General features: G+C 41.6%; 1 protein-coding gene across 4 annotated transcripts in view; it reads left to right on the top strand.

Annotated features, from left to right (window-relative positions):
• Positions 1 to 19,445, top strand: part of farp2 (FERM, RhoGEF and pleckstrin domain protein 2) — a 29,756-nt gene extending 10,311 nt beyond the window's left edge. Inside the window, exons 4-27 of one of the 4 annotated variants that reach the window (XM_085447626.1) lie at positions 8 to 50; positions 130 to 208; positions 582 to 679; positions 1,136 to 1,250; positions 4,895 to 5,042; positions 5,143 to 5,238; positions 5,338 to 5,501; positions 5,591 to 5,659; positions 5,811 to 5,868; positions 6,032 to 6,290; positions 10,696 to 10,832; positions 11,117 to 11,206; positions 11,711 to 11,844; positions 12,024 to 12,105; positions 12,194 to 12,431; positions 13,045 to 13,175; positions 13,269 to 13,337; positions 13,429 to 13,518; positions 14,639 to 14,721; positions 15,343 to 15,461; positions 15,652 to 15,815; positions 17,564 to 17,671; positions 17,754 to 17,905; positions 17,989 to 19,445. In XM_085447626.1, coding sequence (XP_085303752.1) covers positions 8 to 50; positions 130 to 208; positions 582 to 679; positions 1,136 to 1,250; positions 4,895 to 5,042; positions 5,143 to 5,238; positions 5,338 to 5,501; positions 5,591 to 5,659; positions 5,811 to 5,868; positions 6,032 to 6,290; positions 10,696 to 10,832; positions 11,117 to 11,206; positions 11,711 to 11,844; positions 12,024 to 12,105; positions 12,194 to 12,431; positions 13,045 to 13,175; positions 13,269 to 13,337; positions 13,429 to 13,518; positions 14,639 to 14,721; positions 15,343 to 15,461; positions 15,652 to 15,815; positions 17,564 to 17,671; positions 17,754 to 17,905; positions 17,989 to 18,082 — 2,820 coding nt within the window. In that variant the 3' untranslated portion in view covers positions 18,083 to 19,445. Of the gene's footprint in view, positions 1 to 7; positions 51 to 129; positions 209 to 581; positions 680 to 1,135; positions 1,251 to 4,894; positions 5,043 to 5,142; positions 5,239 to 5,337; positions 5,502 to 5,590; positions 5,660 to 5,810; positions 5,869 to 6,031; positions 6,291 to 10,695; positions 10,881 to 11,116; positions 11,207 to 11,710; positions 11,845 to 12,023; positions 12,106 to 12,193; positions 12,432 to 13,044; positions 13,338 to 13,428; positions 13,519 to 14,638; positions 14,722 to 15,342; positions 15,462 to 15,651; positions 15,816 to 16,250; positions 16,391 to 17,563; positions 17,672 to 17,753; positions 17,906 to 17,988 lie in introns of all 4 variants that reach the window. The other 3 variants (XM_085447625.1, XM_085447624.1, XM_085447623.1) reach the window with 3 other exon arrangements.
• The last annotated feature ends 1,097 nt before the right edge of the window (positions 19,446 to 20,542 follow it).

Here is a 20,542-nt window from a genome sequence, read left to right as displayed (position 1 = left end):
TCTTTAGGTTTGGCTGGAACCCACAAAACCCATTTCAAAACAAGTCAGAAGTAAGTGAGGCTGATTCTTAGCTCTGAATCCACCTAATAAAGTGTTTTGGGCATTGATAATCTGCTTGTGCGTTTACAGGACCAGCAAATACGCTTTTTAGACTGTCAGTGAAATTCTTTCCCCCCGATCCGGGTCAGCTGCAGGAGGAGTACACCCGGTCAGTGACTGTAATTTCCTTTTGAATATCACTTTTATCTCTACCTGTATGAGGAGCTGGAGGAACATGGTTTCGGTTTTTCTTCCCCCTTTTTTTCCTTTTTTTTTTTTTTAAAATAGAAGCTCTGTTATGCTTTGTCTTCTTTAAAATTACTTTTTCTGCAGTTAAAAACTTTGTGATCGTTGTTTTTCCAAGAGTTATTTGTTTAAATGGCACTTAAGGTTCCTAAAGATGCTTAATCCATGATGAGCTTAGTTTGTGCTTATTTACTTCTCATGAACATAAATAGATGGACACTTAGCTTATGACTGTGTGTGTGTGTGTGTGTGTGTGTGTGTGCGCACACATGCTTTTTTCCCCCCCTCTCCTTTAGGTATTTATTCTCCCTGCAAATGAAAAGGGATCTGATGGAGGGCAGGTTGATCTGCACAGAAAATACTGGTGCCCTGCTGGCCTCTCACCTTGTCCAATGTAAGTTCTTTCTGTTTTTGTTAAAGCCGACAGTGTTATCGGACTAAATTAAATTATGCAGTAGTAAGAGCACTTGTAAAATCTCTAGTAACTGGTTTGCTCGATTTGTTTCAGAACATAATCCTGTTCACAGAAACCACAGATCTTAAAAGGTTCTTTTCAGTATTTTCTTATACTCTGTAAAAAAAAAAAAAAATCCCAGGGTTCAGTGTGTTATACCTCCTCTTAAAGGTTTTTAAAAATGGTAAAATGGTATTAAGAGACCAGATGAGAAAGCGCAAATGTCTAGATTCAAAAAGCAATTCTTATGGTAATTTGCAGCAAATTGTGTAGGGAATCATTTGTGAGCTATAATCTAAAGTAACAGCAAATCTACAGGTCAGAAAAGAATAGAAACAATCTGTTAAAACCTGAAATGAGCGTAGTCTCGCTTCGTTTTCTCTCCATAAATCACAGCGGAGATCGGCGACTACGATGACACAGCAGACAGGGAATACCTGAGGATAAACAAGCTGTTACCTTACCAAGAGAAAGTACAAGAACGGATCATGGAGCTCCATCGCAGGCACCTGTAAGTTTTGTCTAAGTGAAATCTTTCTCCCTCTTTTCCAAATTGCTCTAACCGTCTGACTCCTGTAGTTCGGTTTATGGCTGCTTTCCTTTCTCGCATTCCTCGCGCACTCAGAATACTTGAATCTGACCTGTAAACATAAACAGGGATGCGAGCCTTGTTCCTGATGTCATTACCAAAATTAAAGTCAGCCAGACTTTCAGCTTCTTCAGACGGTCATGTAGCGACTTTCACGGTAGACCAGCCGCCTGCAGATTGTTCTGATGCAGCTGCTGACTGTGCACTTCTGAGAATAAATGCAGTTCATTATTTTCTCCAGATGACCACATGTTGAGGCGATTTGAAACAAGTTAACTGTGACATCGAAGTCGCTTCCAGGCATTGCCATCATATTGTGGGTTTGTTAGATTGGCCTGCAGTGAGGATGCAGGGGAAATGCAAACGATCACTGTGATACCATGATTGGTATGGATGATAAGAAGCTGAATTTTCATACTGGTAGATGAAAAATAGCACGGGTTTATTTCACTGGCAGATGAGATGCAAGCTTCAAATTAAACAAATGATTTTAGCTTTTCCTCTTAAAAGTGCACACGCACAGCACGTACTGTAGTACTGGCTCATTTATTTAGACCTTTTCTTCTTGTGGAGCTTTGCATGAGTCACAGCAAAAAGGTTTTGTTTCTTTTATCTTGTACTGGGTTACCCTACAGTCGATCGTCTATCTGAAACGAACCATTTTAGCTCCTTTCCCCCTGCTTCAACCCAGCAGTCGGTGATCATAGCTCACCGCTGGCGACACATGTTGTCGTTATCAGCGTGTGCGTGTTCTAATATTGAAACATGCTGAGAAGTATGCTTTGTGCAAGCCTGTTATCGCACAATTTTTCCAGCAGATGGACTCTGGCTGTGTTTTTTATAATGCGCTCTGTGCTGTCTGCAGCACATGTTGCAGAATCCGCATCAAGGCTGTGTGACTGTTTGTGAAACGCATTTCTGCAAAGTAAACAAAACCAAAGCAGTGAGCCCCAAAAATCCAGATGCATCTTGTATGGAATGTACCATTGGCCTATATAAGACATGGGATGCATAGCCTTGTTGGTTTGACAGGCAGGGGTTATACTCAGCTGCAAACAGACAGCTGCAGTCACCACAGGCAAGCAGTCATTATGTTGTATTGTCTCTTTCCAAGTCTGCCTAAAGACGGAGCGTGCAGACGGAGCCTTGCGCTCTCTGCTTGATGACTACATTTACGTCACTCAGATCGAAGTGGTCCCTCGCTGATGTGGAAACTGTAACACCCGCATCAGCCTGTTAAGTGTTGCTTCTTTCAGACATCTGAGTTTCTGCATTACTGTGTCTCCCTGGTTTTATTCAGACATGCATAAACCATTCTGAAAAGAGTCACTGTGAGTGTTCAGCATTTGACTAAACACTCCAGCATGTTGAGTATAAAGTTTCTTGGTTATTTTGTCCCGTTCTCTAAATGGGTTCCAGCTATTTGGGCATAAAAATGTGTTTAAATGTCACTTCCTAAGCTTTACATAAAACCATCCCATGTGATTACTCATGTTTGGCTGTCTGTAGCCATTCTTCCACTGCACTGTAGCCCTGCACTTTTCTACAAAACATCTGATAGAGGAGCATGTTTGAGGCTTCACTGCTACGTTTGGGAATGTGTTGTCCCTGCTGCATGCGTTACCCAGACAGCCCCACAGAGTATTTCCAGCAGTGCAAACTCCTCTCAAGCATGCCAGTTCCTGCTGTGTGCCACTAGTAAATGTGGGGAGGAGAAAAAAGAAACACATATTCACCCGAAATAGCTTAAAATTCATGTGTGAAAACAATTTGTTAGTGTGACCGCCCTCAACCAGCCTTGTACGACTATAAAGAAATAAGACCCTTATGTAGGAAGATGCTGGAGACTTATTCAACATGTTTATTTGTTCAGGTGTTTGTTTCTGGATGAGCTCGAATAAATAGTCATTTCCTGAAAACTGATCTTGAAACTTTAGCACCCAGGCGCAGTGCACTTTTTTTCTTTTTCTTTTAATGATGTTTAACACGGTTTACTGTAATGAGGTCAATGAAGTGTGACTATTGAGTGTTCTTGCTAAACAAACCACAGTGAGGGTTTTTCCCAGTTTTCAGCGTGTTACAAAACCTCTCACTCCACTTTTCCCATCATTGGCTCCCATGCTAAAGCAGTGCTATCCTGTGGCCAATGGGGACTCTTTTCAACCCAGTGTGTTAGGCAGCTCTAAAGACTTTTGCTAATCTTCCCTTGGTTGCCAGCGTGGAAGCACAAGCAACGAGCTCCCTGGCCTAATCCTTTGCTCTGGCCGGTCTATTAGCCATAAGGCCAGTAGGGCAGGGGAGGGCCCTAAGGAGATTTAACTGCTTAACAGATGAACAAAATTAGAAGACTGTGATGATTGGATGGATATGTCTTTCTAACATGCTGTTTGGTTGTAATCACACCATTTTTAGATAACTAAAATCCTCGAAATTATAAGGGATTTAAGGTCGTGCTGCTCGCTCTAAAGTTCATGCTGTCGTGCTCGGTTTCAATTTTATGTGGTAACTTTATTTTTTATTCTTTAACTGTACGTATTTATAGTGTAGTGTTAAACCGAACACTTTGAATGCTGTAGATGATTATTGCCCAACTTGATGAGAAATAATTTAATAAATTAATGGGGTAGACAGTTAATTTGATTAAGGGAAGATGTCACCTTACGGTCTTGTGATTCACATGTTGGTGTGTTTATACAAGTGATCTAGAGCAACTCAAAGCTGCTAAATTACAAACACTACATGAGATACTACAAAATGATTTAATTTTTTTAATCATTTCACTACACGGATGGGAAGATTTTTAAAAAGCAGCGTTTTAAGCCCTCTGGCACTAGGCTTTTTATTTTAAACACCCAAGTTTAATCGGTAACAGCCAGAAAGCTAAAAATGGTGTTCCCAAGGACTGAAACTACGTGGGAACACTGTTAACACAAAACGACTTCACATTCATATCAGTAAATTTGACATTTACAGTATAACTTCCGCCTGATCAAAATTGTACATTTGGATTGAATGACAGCGTCACGGCTGAGTCGGTGACTGTGATTCTATTGACAATGCGCTGAAATTATTATTATTATTATTATTATTATTTTTAGCTCATCTCCCAATTTTGTTGCAACAAATGCGATTGAGCTGCTTGGCTGTAATCTGTAGTGTAAGCACTGACTGTGATTAACAGAGGCATTGTCTTTGTGCTAAACAAGCCATAATGGGGTGTAATTGGCATCTAGCTTGTTCAGTGCTAATGCAATTATTTGGGAGGTCTCAGTTCCTTCACTGAAACACATCAGTAATTTTTATTTACTGAATTTGGCAGGAAACAAATCTGTGACGGGCCCTACTCTACATTAGGCCCATCATAGTATCTTTCTCCTGTTTGTTAAATCTGCTGTGTATAAAGCCAGCACGTTACACAGAACGTAGAGCCAAAAAAAGGGTTTGTTTATGTGCACATAAATCTGAACCTGTCAGGAACCCTTCCACCTGTGCACTGTAAGAACAGCATGTAGAGGACCTGCTGTTACAGTGAGTATTAATAACTTCTGTTATGTTGTTGATACCAGGGGGCAGACTCCTGCTGAATCAGACTTCCAGATCCTAGAGATCGCCCGTAAACTGGAAATGTACGGCGTCCGCTTCCACCCAGCAGCTGATCGCGAAGGCACCAAGATCAACCTCTCTGTCGCTCACATGGGCCTGCAGGTTTTTCAGGTGACTGCTGCTCTAAATCCAAATGTCTTCCTTGTGCATATATCCTAACAGTGTTACTGATGATTGTCTGTCTTTTATTCCACCTGTATTTCTCTCTCAGGGCCACACAAAAATAAATACCTTCAATTGGTCCAAGATTCGCAAACTGAGCTTCAAAAGAAAACGTTTCCTGATCAAGCTTCACCCAGAAGTCCATGTAAGTGTTATCAGTGTCCTTCAATCTTAGATTTCATATACACTGAGACTGAGACCAGATGGCTGTATGCATTCTGCTTTTTATTAATCTTTGTTTTAGGGCCCCCATCAGGACACTCTTGAATTTTTGATGGGCAGTCGAGACCAGTGCAAAGTCTTCTGGAAGATCTGCGTTGAGTACCACTCATTCTTCCGACTGTTTGACCACCCACAGCCCAAATCCAAAGCTGTCCTTTTCACTAGAGGCTCCTCTTTCAGATACAGGTATTGACTAAAGACATAAAAATAATGCCATGTGTCACTGTTACTGGTTTAGTACATTGAAGTGGTTTAATTAAAACTCTTTCTGCCAGCGGAAGGACCCAGAAGCAGCTTGTGGAATATGTCAGGGAAAATGGAGCAAAGCGGACCCCTTACCAGAGGTATGTGTGTGTTTGCGTTTAGACACACAATTTATCACAAAGAGAAGCCGTTTCTTTCTAATTCTTCTTAAGCATCCACTGGAAGAGAAATCTGCATAAAATCATAACGGTAATTGTTACAAGATGACATGGAGATCTTATTTTCTTTCAGAAGGAACAGTAAAGTAAGAATGTCAGCTCGATCCCTCGCAACCGATGTGCCAAAACAGGTAAATACTGCAACATGTGGTGATAATACAGCCATAGATTTGGTTAATGGATAAGCTAACACGGATCTTTTTCTCCCTTTATCTCTTTCTGCTGTCCTCTCTGGTTTTGTTTTGTTTTTTTGTTTTTTGTGTCTCTCTTCTGTGTTGCTTTGTTTGTTTTCAGAGCTTTTCATTCAATGACAGTCTCAGGTTCCCGGGCTCGTCTTCCTCCGCAGCCGTGACTTTCCAGTCAATGCACATCCCTAGCGTTTTCCCGCTAACAGAACGCCAACCTCAGCCCCAGCCTTTGACCGCACTGAGTCAGTCTCCAGCACCTTCTCAGCAGCAGCAGCTTCAGTCCCCTCTGCAAGCCACCAGACCCCCCAGCCCTCCGAAGGAAGAGCCCATCAAGCCTACTTCCCCGTCACCCTACGCTTTTCAAGGTGCCCCCAGCAATCAGGCAGCAGGACACTGCAGCCCCTTGTTTGTGTGTTCAGAGAGTGGCACTGCTCAGTCACAGCCCTCCAAAAATGGCAATGAGGATAATGAGCGTGGGGCCAAGTGGGGTGGAGGGAAGAGGACGGGGTTTTTTACACCTGAGGCTTTTGAGGCAGAGCTTTTGCGTACTAAACAGAACCCCATGTTCTCATTGTCCAGCTCACCACTGCAGGTTACTGAGGAGTTCATTGATGACGATCCCACTGAGATTTCCTTCTATGCCGGGGGTGTTGAGGCCTACTCTTATGGGCTGGAGGATAAAGTAGATAACTTTGATTTAATGGAGGAACTTGAGCTTAGCAAAAACCGGCTCTTTAGTGTGGGAATTGAAGATCTGAATGGGAACCCCAATCCCTTCCCTGACAGTATTGTAGGTCACTCTGAGACTAGTTCTTTGGTTAACAACCGCTCAGAGTGCAGCTCCTTGGATAACCTGGGGCTCAGCTCTGCAGGGGAGTCCATGTCAGCGGGCTACGGAGGCGCTGACACCTCCTCGCTTCGCCTGCCTGGGTCTGACATCCAGTCGGAGGCCAGCTCCATGGTCAACTTCCCAGCGTACTCTGTGCGCTCGGAGAGCAGCTCCGCGGTGCAGTTCAGTGACCTGGTGGAGCAGCTGGAGCAGCTCAGCTACCCGCCCACTGCCACAGAGGGTTCAGGGAACGGTAGCTCAGATTCAGACTCCGACTGGGGCTCTGACAGCGTCCTTCCCCCTGAGCAGAACCTATTTTATAGCAATCCTTTGACGGGAAACAGTGGAATCGAGGGGTTCCTCCTGCAGTGTCACAATCTGCAGGCTCTGACACTAGCAGACCCCTCTGGATCCCCACATGTTAAAATGTAAAGCACTTGAAGACAGTCTAGGGCTGTCCAAATGTAGAGATGACATTATATTACCGGAATTATGCTTCAGCGGGAAATCTGTGTGGTAACCGGAAACTCCTCTTAACCCTACACCATAACCTTCCACATCAGTCTCTGCGGGCTGCATTTCTCAAGAGGTGCACGTCTGGTTATGTGAAAGGTTAAGAGGAGTTTTTGGCTACATGGCAGATTTCCTACTGAAGCATAATTCGGCACATTTCACCATTGAACCAGCACTTAAAAGATGTTTGTAGTTGTTGAAAAAGATGGGTTCTTCTTCATCATCATCGCCATCACCTGAACTTTGAGGCTTCTCAGTGAAGACACCACATCATTTCACTTTGACCTTCCCCATACACAACTTTAGTTGCAGGCAGTGCTATAATCTTAGCTTTTATTTCCTGCCTTGTCTGGTTGAGGAGGTTCTTTTATTTTTAACATCATTCCTATCTTCTCATGGAATTTGGCTCTTATTTTTACGAGAGCCTCGAATGCCATCTCTTTTACAGTTGTCTTCTCTGTAACATTTAGCCTTTTAAGAGAAAATATTGAAATGCATTTTGGAAAAAAGCATTTATTTTGGAAGCTTTATCTTTTTAAGACACAACATGACTCCTGTTAAAACGCTAATGTACGCATTAGCATAGGACAAGTTATCCAAATTACCTTCCACTTGAATAGTGAGTGTTTAATGGAAAAGTTATTCTTCTGTGTGTAAAGTTGATCACTTGAGATGATGGTTTCAGATAATTTAAGCTTGTAAGTAATGCAGAATTTTTAATAATTTTCTACTTTTTAAAAAAAAATTCTGTCCTGACCTACAGGTTGGAATAAAAATGAGCTAAATGTACTTAAAGTACTTAACAAGCATTTAACTTCTTAACTACTTGTTTGTTTTTAAAAATAATATCTGGCACTTACTGGGCAGTGTAGAGTTTTCTGGTAGATGGTAATCTGTGTCTAATCTCAGGGTTGAAAAATGAAACCAATATTAGTCCCTGTTCAAATGAATATTAAAGCCCCCCTTTTTAAAAAAAAAAAAAACACCATTAAGTCTTTTTTTTTTTTTTCCCTGCCCCACTTGTACCTTGCTGCCACCTGCTGGCGAAAGTCAGCATTGTTCACATCCCAAAATCCCCAGCTGTGGTAGTTTTCTTTTGTTTTGATAGGTTTAGAATGTCTATATAATTATATTTTTAGAAAGCCAACACCAGCTAACATTTTAACTCAGCTCAACATGAAAAAAAAAAAGAATGTAAACGGTGTACTGATGAGCCATTAAGTGCGCCGTTAGCACCACTTTCTACAGAATGAATGTATCACCTGTTTGTATGTAAGGCTTTAGTGTTTTAAACTTCTTGATTAACAAATGAAAGCAGAGCAATGAAGCACCTTTTCAAACATTTGATCAGACCTAAAAACTTACAGGAAATCCTTTTGATAACTTTTTTAGGAAACAGGGTTGTTTTTGGTTTTTTTTGCACATTTCTAAGTAATTTTATAGGAAAAATCCAGGCATGTCGGGTTATTAACACATCAGTGTGGACAGAATATTTCCCTGTAATGTTTGCTCGACTGAGATATATCTGGTGTAAGGATTTGTAAGGGCTGATTCTACATTTAACCCAACTAAGATGACGATGATACAAGCTTTGATTTTCATCTCTTTAATGTGCCCGAACTCAATTCTACTTGATTTTTCTGTACATTTTACAGAATCTCCTTTGTTGTGTGCAGCACTTGCACCTCAATGCAGTTTTTTTTTGTCTTTATTTTTTTGTAATCAGTAGACATCAGATGGGTAAATCTCATCTGTCCTCATTGTCATTTTGAAGGATGGGCAAAACACACCCAAAGTGTTTCTGCAGACTCTGCAGTCACGGGTGTGGACGGGTGTTTCTGTGTCACCATGGAGTAATCGTATTTTGCTTCAGAGTTTTCTGATCTGGAGGATTTGTCTTGATGGCTCTTTATTTTTATTTTTTTCTACCATGTGATTCTTCCCACTTAACTAAAGTTTTCATTAACGACTAGCTGACAATTATAACCAGCTAACCTGCACTTAGACACAAAGTAATCACACCTTAATCCTGAACATGTATATTTTTACTAATCATAAACAGCCTGTACTTAATGTTTTGTATGTTTTTACTTTAAAGAATAAAGTAATCACTTTTGGGTACCATGAATGTCAGACTTAAAATTCTTTAAAGTTGCAGATTAAACTCAAAGGAGTAGTAATGGTGGAACACAAACCCTTTTGGTGTTGGATATTAGCTTAATGGTCAAGAACGTGGAGGATGAAGTTTACGTATGTTGCATATAATATATCTGCTGCTGTATCCTGACGGTGTTTTAGTTGCAGGAACAACTACAAATCAGTTTTTTATTGCGCACAAATCTGTCATTCAGCCAAAATGTTTGCATTGACTCATTAATATCCTACACTGACACCACTCCCTGGTGTGTTCAGAGTGTATCGCATGACACTCCAGGGATCCTGCTAACGTTATTAGAGGAAGAATTCGATATACAGCAGTTTTCCGTCATATTTGAGGCAACAGACGCACATGCTGTTGGGGGTTGGGTCGGACTTGTACACAAGATTCCTCAACCTAATTCCAGCTGTGTGTGTGTGCTCGCGCTCTCTGTTTGGACGGGCCTTGTGCCAAGTCATTCCACAGCAAACCCCCCATCCTCCCGCTGTGGAGCCCGACGTCCGCTCCCTCTCCTCCCCTCGTGTCAGTCCCTGTGGTGGGGGCACTTCAAATAAACTATAAACAACTGTTTGCCCTCCAGACAGGCCGCATTCCTGATAACTCTTTGCATGAGCAATTATTTCCGGGTCGAGTAGTGAGTCGTGGAGCGGTCTTTTTTTTTTTCTTTTTTTTTTTTTTTCCTCCTCCCAGCCTCCCCCCCTTCCCTCTCTAATAGAAGTGGAAGAACAGCTGTGGTGACCCATGACTCTGTTAAGATAATGACCTGGCGTTTCATCTGCTTGTTTTGTCTCCTGATTTTCTGTGCAGAACAAAAGCAGCAGAGCCGGTTCTCTGCCGTGAATCGAGCCTGTGTAGCTTACTGTTTGTCTTCCTCGTAGAGGGCGTTTGAAACCAGGGCAGGGGGGGGGGAAATGTGGGAACTATTACTTGCCTTTGTTGCCTTCCCTTTATTTGTGGCTTGTGTGTGATGAACTTGGATTTGTTAGAATCTGTGGCTTTGTTTTTTCTTTAATAGGAAATGAGATAATTTAGGGGTGGAAAAAATGGTTTGGATGAAGATCAATTTTAATAGTTGCGTACGGTTTCTGAAGGAGGTCAACTACACGCAGAGGTCTTGGTTGTCTTAAGCTCTGCCCTGAAAAGCTCATGTTTAATCTGTATAATTAGTTTTTTAACCCGTCTTTGTTTTTATCCTTTTACTGAAATCTGACACAATATAAGGTGATATAAAGATAAGCATTTTATAATTTTAATTTTCCCTCTTCCACAGATTCAGTGGTGGACAGCCCTCAGCTCTCCCCCGTCGCCTCTAAAGGTCCCCTCTGCCTGTCGCCCTCCTTCCAGATGTCGAACCTCAGCCTGCCGGGCCAGACCCCGTCGCCCCTGCAAAGCCCCATCCTGAGCGAGGTGGGCAGCAATGCCAGGCTAGAGGAGGAGGAGGAAGGCAGGAGGAAGGTACACCTCTTACATGCCAATCCTTCCAACAACCTGCCTCACAACCCTAAAGCACAGAGTACACACTCACTCACTCACTCAGTCCCTCTAATTAACAATGGGATGGGAGGTTTTTTTTGGGGGGGTTGTTCTGTTTGTTTTGTTTGTTTTTTCAGTGGAGGGAAAGTTAGTTTTGCTTAAAAGTTTTGAGTTTTCTTTTTGACAGCACGAGTGTTAACTGATGTCTCTCACCGCAGCGATATCCCACCGATAAGGCCTATTTCATTGCCAAAGAGATTCTGACCACAGAGCGAACATACCTGAAGGACCTCGAGGTCATCACTGTGGTAAGTTTTTCTTTTGAAACTTTAAGGACATTTGGACAAAATCAATAAAAAATATATAAACAAAAGCTGTAGGAGCAAAAATGGGTAATCAATCTGAAATTGTGCAGTTCTGCTGTGTCATGCATGTATGAACTTCTATTAACATGATATCATTTTGCACAATACATGCACATGCAGTGTTTCCATGTGTAAAATTGAGTTTTAACTCAGTGTGTTGCATATTGATGATGCTAATTGTTTTGGATGTTTTTCTTGGGGTTTTTATATTACTGGGTAATTCAACCTTCAGTCCTTAAGATGTGAAACTGGCATCAAACCCTATAATTTATATTTTCTGAAGTCCGAGAGAGAGAGAGAGAGAGAGAGACGAGATTTGCTTTTGGGAAGGACGCTGTGAAGAAGAGTTGGGACACTTTTCTTCAGCATCAGCAAGCGTTAAACCAGACTTGCCGTTTTCATTCACACCCATGTACTAACGGGACTTTTGCGTTTGGCTATTCCCAGTGGTTCCGTAGTGCTGTGATCAAAGAAAACGCCATGCCCGAAGGCCTGATGACCCTCCTGTTCTCCAACATCGACCCCATCTACGAGTTCCACCGAGGTTTCCTGAAGGAATTGGACCAGAGACTGGCTCTCTGGTAGGTGCTTCTGGTTGTGGGTGTTCAATGTACCTTGGAAGTTGGATTTTGTAACTGGGGAGTGACGTCATTGCAATTTAAAAAGTTCTGTGTTTGAGAGTGAGAGAAACACCATTTCATCAGGCAGGAGCTTCACTAATAAGAAACTCCGTACATGTTTTTGTTTGTTTTTTCCTAAGGGAGGGGCGTTCAAATGCTCATGTCAAAGGAGACTACCAGAGGATTGGCGACGTGATGCTGAAGAACATGTGTGCCCTTAAGGTAGGACAACTTCAGTCAGTTTAACATGTTTATTTATTCTTTCACAATTGGCTGACAAACAGTGACCAGAGTCTCGTTTGGTCTCCAGGAATTCACCAGTTATCTACAGAAACACGATGAAGTGTTAACAGAGCTGGAGAAGGCCTCCAAGAGGCTGAAGAAGCTGGAGACAGTCTACAAAGAGTTTGAATTGCAGAAGGTCTGCTACCTGCCCCTCAACACATTCCTGCTCAAGCCCATCCAGCGACTCATGCACTACAAGCTAATCCTGGAGAGACTGTGCAAGCATTATTCCCCTGCCCACCGCGATTATGACGACTGCAAGGGTGAGTTTTCTAAAGCTTCTTTTACGTCATGACGGTGATGATAATACCCCACCATCTCACAGCATCAGTCCTTTGTAACATTCGAATGCATCAACTAGTAGTAAGCAAGGGAACTGCAAATGGTAGCATGCAGCAAGAGCACATTGTCCCTCTGGTGAAGACCGCTTACTTTCACCCAATCAAGTATTCACAAGTTTATTCACTGCATATGCATTATATAATATGTAGTACATTTGTATAATATGAATTATGAAAATGTACAGTTTATAAGGTGGGGAAAGCTGCAGTCAGCTGACACTAAAGACGCTTGGATGAGTGACAAACGTTTCTCCCACTGAAAACGCTACGACTAACGCTATTAATCTGGAAATGCTTCAGTATATTTACTATCTTTGAGTGTTATCACAAGCAGGTTTGTAGTGAAATAGTCTAGTTTTATTCATTCTTTGAGACAAGATTAATACATCATATTAATGTGTAAGAGAAATATTAAAACTTTCAAAGGAAACGGTATTCATGTGGAAAATCATTTCCACTTGGTCGTCACTGTAGCAGGAATGTGATAAGTCTGCCATGTATCATCTTCTGGTTATTCATTTGTCTTCCCATACAGAGGCTCTGAAGGAAGTGGCGGAGATAGCCACTCAGCTTCAAAGCAGTCTTATCCGGCTGGAGAATTTCCAGAAGCTCACAGAGCTGCAGAGAGACCTGATCGGCATCGAGAACTTGACTGCACCAGGCAGGGTGGGTGCAGTGGCACAGAGCGAAGTGCAGGAAATAAGTGCATACAATCTAACAAGGTTGTCTTTTTTTTATTTTATTTTATTTTTTTTACAGGAGTTCATTCGAGAGGGGTGCTTGTACAAGCTCACCAAAAAGGGGCTACAGCAGAGGATGTTTTTCCTGGTTAGTTAAAAACAAAATCTACTTCCATTTAACGTCTAAAGCTTCTAATCATTGTTAGCACTTTTTAATCTTTGCCTTCATGTCTTTTCAGTTCTCTGACATGCTCCTTTACACAAGCAAAGGTGTTACAGCAACCAATCAGTTCAAAGTCCATGGACAGCTGCCCCTTCATGGCATGATAGTGAGTCTGCAGTCTCTTCTCTTAACCTCTGCCATCCTGTTTTAACCATTAAAGCTCCCAATAAGACTCTGTAGTTAGGTTTACACAAAAGCTAACATCTCATAATCAGGTACTCCAATTCTTCTGACACACAAAGTGTTGAGAAGGGAGGGTGAGGGTCTCCTAACTTTACATGTCTCTGCTTTGCTTCTGGCTGCAGCTCATAGTGTTGGATGCACCGGTAAGTCCTCTGAGCTCTGCCAGCTTGGATGCCCAAACCGACCCTTCTTTCCTCCCATGCCCATGTAGAAAAAGCAAAAAGCTCATCTCAAGACAATAGACTCCATATAAAAAGAAATGGAAGTAGCCTCAGCTTTTGAAACATGAAGCAAATGTTTAAAGCCTAAACTTGCATTCTTTCTAATGGCCAGCAGGGGGCAGTGATTCTGATTCCAAAAAGAAGTAATGCTGCATAGAAATCTGAGAAAATGAGCCTGCTTCTCACTTATGACAGCATTACACACTCCTGTGTACCTAATACACATGTTTACTAAATTATCAGCTATTTTACTTGAACTGAGACTTGAAGAATAATTCAGTGTGATGACTTTGTGATGGAGAAGTTTCTGCTGGTTTCTCAGTCAGATCCACCCCTCCATCATCTGTACAGGTTCAAAACACTGAGGTGGTGACTGCCAAAATGATCACAAATCAATGGGTGATGTCTTAATGGCTACATCCATTTTTTTTTTTTTTTTTTAAATTAAATATACAGTGTTTACTCAAGACACACAGACATGTCGGCCTCTGCCTGTCATAACTACTCATAATTCTATACAAATAAATACAAGGGTGAACTATCAGCAGGGCACGGTGATGTGTGTTTTGACTTACACATGGATATCATTAGGATATGAAAGATAAGATGACCACACCACAGTTTACCTCCAGACACATAGATGCTTCAGTAGAGGCTCTTTCCCAGGTCTCGCTGTGACTCCAGACGTTTTACATTTGTTCTCCCTTTCTGCTCCTGATCTGAAACCATTCATGGTGAAGAACATTATTTGGATTTCACCCGTTTCCTCCATCTAGCTTGCATTTTTGCTTTCTTTTAATAGTTTCCTTTTTCTGCTTATAGGTAGAAGAAAGTGAAAATGAATGGTCGGTGCCTCACTGCTTCACCATTTACTCTGCTCAGAGGACCATTGTGGTGGCTGCCAGGTAAGACTAGGAAGGGGAGAAGTTGGAGTAGTGGCATGTGACTGTGCATGCAGTGAACAGCACATTTGTGTGTATCATGTACTTCCAGTCCCATGTAATTATTACCATCACAAATAAACATCAAATAAATGCAAGTAAATCTAATGCAGATCCAAACAGGTGTTCTAAGTGAACCTTCAGCAAACACCAGGTGCCTGAATCCAGTCAAATACTGCTCCTTTTATTGGCACGAGTGATAAATATGTGTGTTCACTGTAATATAAACATCATTACCTGAGCCATCCACTGTAAACTTCCATCAGTATAAGAGTCATGTTTCTGGTTTGCCTTGACCTGCCCTTGTTAGTATAGTAGTCTGAATACTTGGTGGGTTTTTCCTCAAAGTAAAGTGGCTTATGTTATTTTTGGCCTGTCAGACTTCATTGGCCACATCACCACATTCTTACATCTCTAAAGTTCTTATGGTCTTGATTTAAAATCTCTACAAATTCAGGCCAAAAGCACAGAAACGAAGAACCCTGTTATAATAAACTGGAAGTATCCCAATAATGGGTTACATCATCCTCAGTTCTCTCTAAAAATGTGTCCGCAACGCCGTAATTTGTCTGTTTGTGATTTCAGCTCTAAAGTGGAGATGGGAAAGTGGATTGAGGATCTGAACTTGGCTATCGACATGGCCAAGAAGTCTCAAGAGAAATCCAGCATCTTTCTTGACGCTGGACTCAGCGATCGCTCCAACCGTAAGTTTTCTTTTAAACTCGATACCTACACAGCCTTGAGTGTAAATGTGTGTTTTTGTGGCTATTTTGAGTTTTTTCTCAGCTTAGTGAGCAGAAAATCCCGTTTGGACACAAACACCCCAAACGTACTGTTAATCCCTCCCCCTCCTCTCCTCTACACAACTTCCTGTCCTCCATCCTCCCCCCTTAGGGTCGTCCGACGAGGTTTCTCTGGAGCAGGAGTCTGAGGATGACATGAACTCCTCCCGCACTTCACTGGACAAGCAGACGCACCACCGTGCCAACACAACCATGCATGTGTGCTGGCATCGCAACACCAGTGTGTCTATGTCTGACCACAGCCTGGCTGTGGAGGTACTCCTCCCCTGCCCCAAATTACATGCAAACACTGCCATTTACATACACCAGCATGCACACGACACACACCAACAGCACGTACATCAAACCTCCCATCTTCATACCAGCATCAGTGGAGTGAGCGGAAATGGCTTTGCATTCTGTTTTCTTCTGAACCCTTTAACGCCTTTTTAAATGCTCATTTTTTCCACCTTTTTCCATTTTAAGTTCTTTAAGGCTCTAACAGTCAATTTCTCCTTGATAGATCATCTTCTGTTCTTTATGTGCATGCAAGAACCTTCCTCTGACACTGGCTTTTCACCCCACAGACCTGAAGGATTTCCTAACATGCTCTTCTTTCCACTTCTCAGAGCTAACATGCTAACACTTTTTTCTGCACCCTCTTGTTCCTTTTTTCCCCACCTCTCTCTCTCTCTCTTCAACCTCCTCCAGTCTTCGGTTCTCCGGCTATCTCACTAGAACTTCCTCCTCGCTATCTCCTCGGTCAGGGCCAAAGACCAAATACCATCACACATGTTTGCTGGTACCGAAACCAGAACCTCTCTCTCACTGATTACCTCCGCATGAACCAGGTACTCGATCCACTGACCCGAAAGAGAATACTGAGCTACACAGTGACCGTGTTCCCTCCCTAAAGTCATAAAGAGTTAGAATTGATGAAGAGTGATGTTGGAATTCCAAGAAATACAAACATCTTATTTGTCAATTTATTGCTAGAATTGCTACTTTGTGTCCCAGGAGAGGCATTCAAAACAAATTAAAGTCTCCATTTCAGTTTGGATCTTCCTACCAAAACAAATAATGTTAAATAGAAGAATTATTAGAAGTAAAGCACGCAAAAATGAAGGCAACACGAGCATTTAGATAATGAAGAACGGAAAATGCATATATTTTAAATACCAGATTGAGAAGTTGGAAGCAGAGCGAAGGAGCCAGGTTACCTCAGGCTGTGGAGCTTGAGACTCTTTATTCAAGGGTTGTGTTTGAGCCTCACATTGGGTAATGAAATTTTAAGCACTTTGGTCAGGAAAACTAGAAAAGTGTTTTAGCATTTTAAAAATGCCAGATATTTATTTCAGTCTCCAAGTGTCAGAAAGAAAAACAGCTCCACGGCTAATCTCCCTGTTGGGTAGACTCCTTAGTGTACTGAATAGAATTATATAAAAATTTAACAGAAGCATGAAAGCAAAAATGGTTTGTTTTTTTAAGGTTTGGGTTTTGTAAATCAAAATCTGAATCAGAGTTTAAGCAAGAACTGATATGCTCATGCTTGTATCTCTCAGTTGGACTAAGATGGTGGCGGTTTCAAATTTTTAGATGCAAATCAGAGCTGAGGGCTGTGTGTTGGCAAGCCAGAGTTTACTGTGCCAGGAAGGTCTCTCTTTACCTGGTTAAATCACCATGGTAATGGTGAACAAACTGAATAGTCTTCTTGGCAGCTAACGCAGAAGCACATTAGCAAAAACAGCCGAGTTACAACCACTTGTTGATGAAACGCAGGGTTAGTGAGGCCGTGTATCACATGGACGTGCATGAGCAAAACAAAACTACTGTTATAATTACTACAGATCAAACTCCACCTTCAGAGCGCCAGCATGCATTAACTCTTTCACCTTAGAATTAACACACAAACATGCATTATCTACAGATCACATGAATGAAACTTTAAACTCCAGCATTAAATCCATTTAATTTTAGCAATCATCAGTGTCTAACCTTGTTCCTTTCTCCTCTTTCCTCTGTAGAACCAGCTCTCGGGTTACCTCCTGAGGAAGTTCAAGAACAGTAACGGTTGGCAGAAACTCTGGGTCGTTTTCACCAACTTCTGCTTGTTCTTCTATAAGACACATCAGGTCAGCCCTCATAGATCTGTGACAAAGATCGAGCCCACGTAAAAGCACGTCACTGAGGTGTCTGTCGATGTCTCGTTTGCAGGACGACTTCCCGCTGGCTAGCCTTCCACTGCTCGGCTACACGGTCAGCACGCCCGAGGAATCGGACAGCATTCACAAGGAGTACGTCTTCAAACTTCAGTTCAAGTCTCACGTATACTTTTTCAGAGCAGAGAGCGAGTACACCTTTGAAAGGTAAGTTGATTCAGGTCAGTTGATTCCTCCAACCGTGCAGTTCTTCATCCATCAGATTACAGTAGCATGTCTGCTCTTCACAGATGGATGGAGGTGATCAAAAGTGCAGCCAGCACTGCAGGCAGGATGAGCCTCCTCATACCTAAAGGAGGTCCCATGGAGATCAACGGAAACTGAAATGAGCGTCGTGTATCTGGAGGCTGGGCCTCTGGGGCATCAGAGACTTGTCGGTGTCATTTCTATGTGAAATAGACATTTAAACATTAACAAATGAAAGATACTGCCAGTTTCAAGTGTTAACATTTTTCTTCTTGATTCTAATGGTCTCTGCATTTTGCTTGATTAATGATGTAAATGGTAACATTTGTCCCACTATACAGGATATAATGAAAGGGAGAGGTGTACATTATGAGCTTTTTTTTTTTTTTTTTTCCTGCATATGTTGTGCTCTTGTTTCTTTGATCGCATAGACTGATGGGAGATGCTGTTTTTATGGGACCAACACAAAGGGCTTAAATTCAGGTTTTCTGAAGGACTGAAGCTTTACTGGGTACAGTACTGTACCGGGACTGACTGGGATACAGATGAAATACAGTATGTGGGGAATGAAGGTACTGCAAATTGTATGTGCTCTCTAAACTGTACTTTGAAAGCGCTGAGGGCATTAGTGAGGAAGAGGTGAACGGGAAGGTAATGAGATGCTGAGGCAAGTGGGAGACTCGATGATTTGGGAAGTTTTAGGGAATTCACGCTGCTGCGAGGAAGCGGATTTGTTGTGGGCAGTATTTTTCTATACTCTGAGGCCAGACCTGATTGCTTTATTTGCTCTGAGTGGGAGAATGCAATCAGTGTTTGAAACTTTTAAAAGGGAGCTGTTGTGTTTTATGCACCTGGTTAGTTAGGCAGCGTTAAGGTCAGTCTGGTGCTACGTTTCTCTCTTTTAATATCTCATGTTTCCTGTTTTTATGACCCATAGGGATTTACTACTTGAGGACATGCTGCGCAACAATTTTTTTTTTCTAGTGTTTACTTTGTGAAATTTGCAGATTTTCCTTCTAAAAGCTAAAGAGAACATATTTTTAAGTAATTGTTTGAGGATGACTTGCCACATGTCAGACTTTTACACAAACGGGAGCTGCACAGATAGTAGTGTAGTGTTTTACATGAATCCATGGTATTATTTGGTTTATATATTTTTAAGAAGACTGGAATCTTGTCGCTCTGTGTGTGTGATGTGTTTATTTTTTTTATTTTTTTGTGTGTGTGTGTTTGTGGTGAAGCCAAGCGTGCAGTCCTACTTGCACCTCCCTCCCCCTCCCCGCCTCTGGAGCTTAAAGAGAAAGTGATGATGGAGGTAATCTCCGAACCATCAGGCATTCTGTGCGAGTAAGAGGCAGACTCTGCTGCACACTTAACATCCAGTATGTTATTCCTATTTATTGTGTAGGATGTCGTCAGGGCCAGGCTCCTGAATACACTCATGTAGTCTTCATGTTATTCCATTTAAAAACCTAACAAATAAAGCATAATTTGAATCAGACTTCTTGTGGCTTTGTGCTTACATTGGTGCCCGTTTACTACTTTACGTTTAAGACGTCAGTTAGATGTTTTTGGTTCAGTGGACCTAAACTTATTTACTGTCATGTGTATATAGTTTCAATGGTGAATGCTCAACTTAAAAATACCTGAATGATTTTTCTTTTTTAATCTTTATTTAACCAGGAAGTTTTAATCTCTTTTGCAAGCGGTCTTGCTGTCAAGATAAGCAGCATGGACCAAAGTACACATTGCATTTTCAAAGCAACTGAATTTACTTTTTCTGAAAATGTTAATTTCTTTGAAGTTCACATCACTGCAATAAACAGCCACCTGAGCTTCATATTCATATGGCTGAGAAATCCTGTGTAAGTATGAGAGCATGCACAATCTGTACAGATGTCTCAAACCAAGGTGGAGCTTTGGCTCTACATTTTAAAAAAACAAAGTCACCATTCTGCTGTTAAAACCCTCTTTCAAAAACCAGCCGTTAAGAAGGAAGAAAGGCTTTAAAGAAGGAAGAAGATGGCCACAATTATTTATTTTAGATGCAGGACGAACTCCGGGGCTGCCCCAAGGCTGAATACAAGATAAATTTGAATTATTTTTAACACTGCATCATGCAAATCTACTGCAATACCCCCAAGAAATTAGCATAATAGTTCCCCTTTGTGATAATCTCTAGACAAGTTGCACAAAATCTTCACTTCCTATAAAAGTCAGCCCGTCTTTATGCAACACTAACATTTGACCAGACTAGCTTCTGAAAGCATTGAAAGAAATTCTTCATTTATCTCTGAAATTACTTTATTAAATAGAGTGGAACTTATCTAATAATGGTTTTCTTGTAGGGTCTAAGTACATTTTAATATCTCAGATCTGTTGCTTTACATAATGAACATTAGATAAAACCTTAAGGTCACATATGACTACTCGTAAAAATTGAATATAAAAACAGGAGGCATTTAACTGTACATAAAACCTGACAAAAAGCATCTAAAGTGTTGGGATGAGAAGAGACTGAAACGTCCAGAAATGAGTAGAGGTTTCACTTGCATGTTGCCTAGTTAAGTGCACATTATCCACAAGTAACCAAACAGA

Source organism: Copadichromis virginalis, linkage group LG23 (assembly GCF_057382275.1).
Source record: "Copadichromis virginalis isolate Kocher_CV1m ecotype Utaka linkage group LG23, C_Virginalis_male_GT1.1, whole genome shotgun sequence".
NCBI classification, from domain to species: Eukaryota; Metazoa; Chordata; class Actinopteri; order Cichliformes; family Cichlidae; genus Copadichromis; species Copadichromis virginalis.
This window is presented reverse-complemented; position numbering and strand designations above follow the sequence as displayed.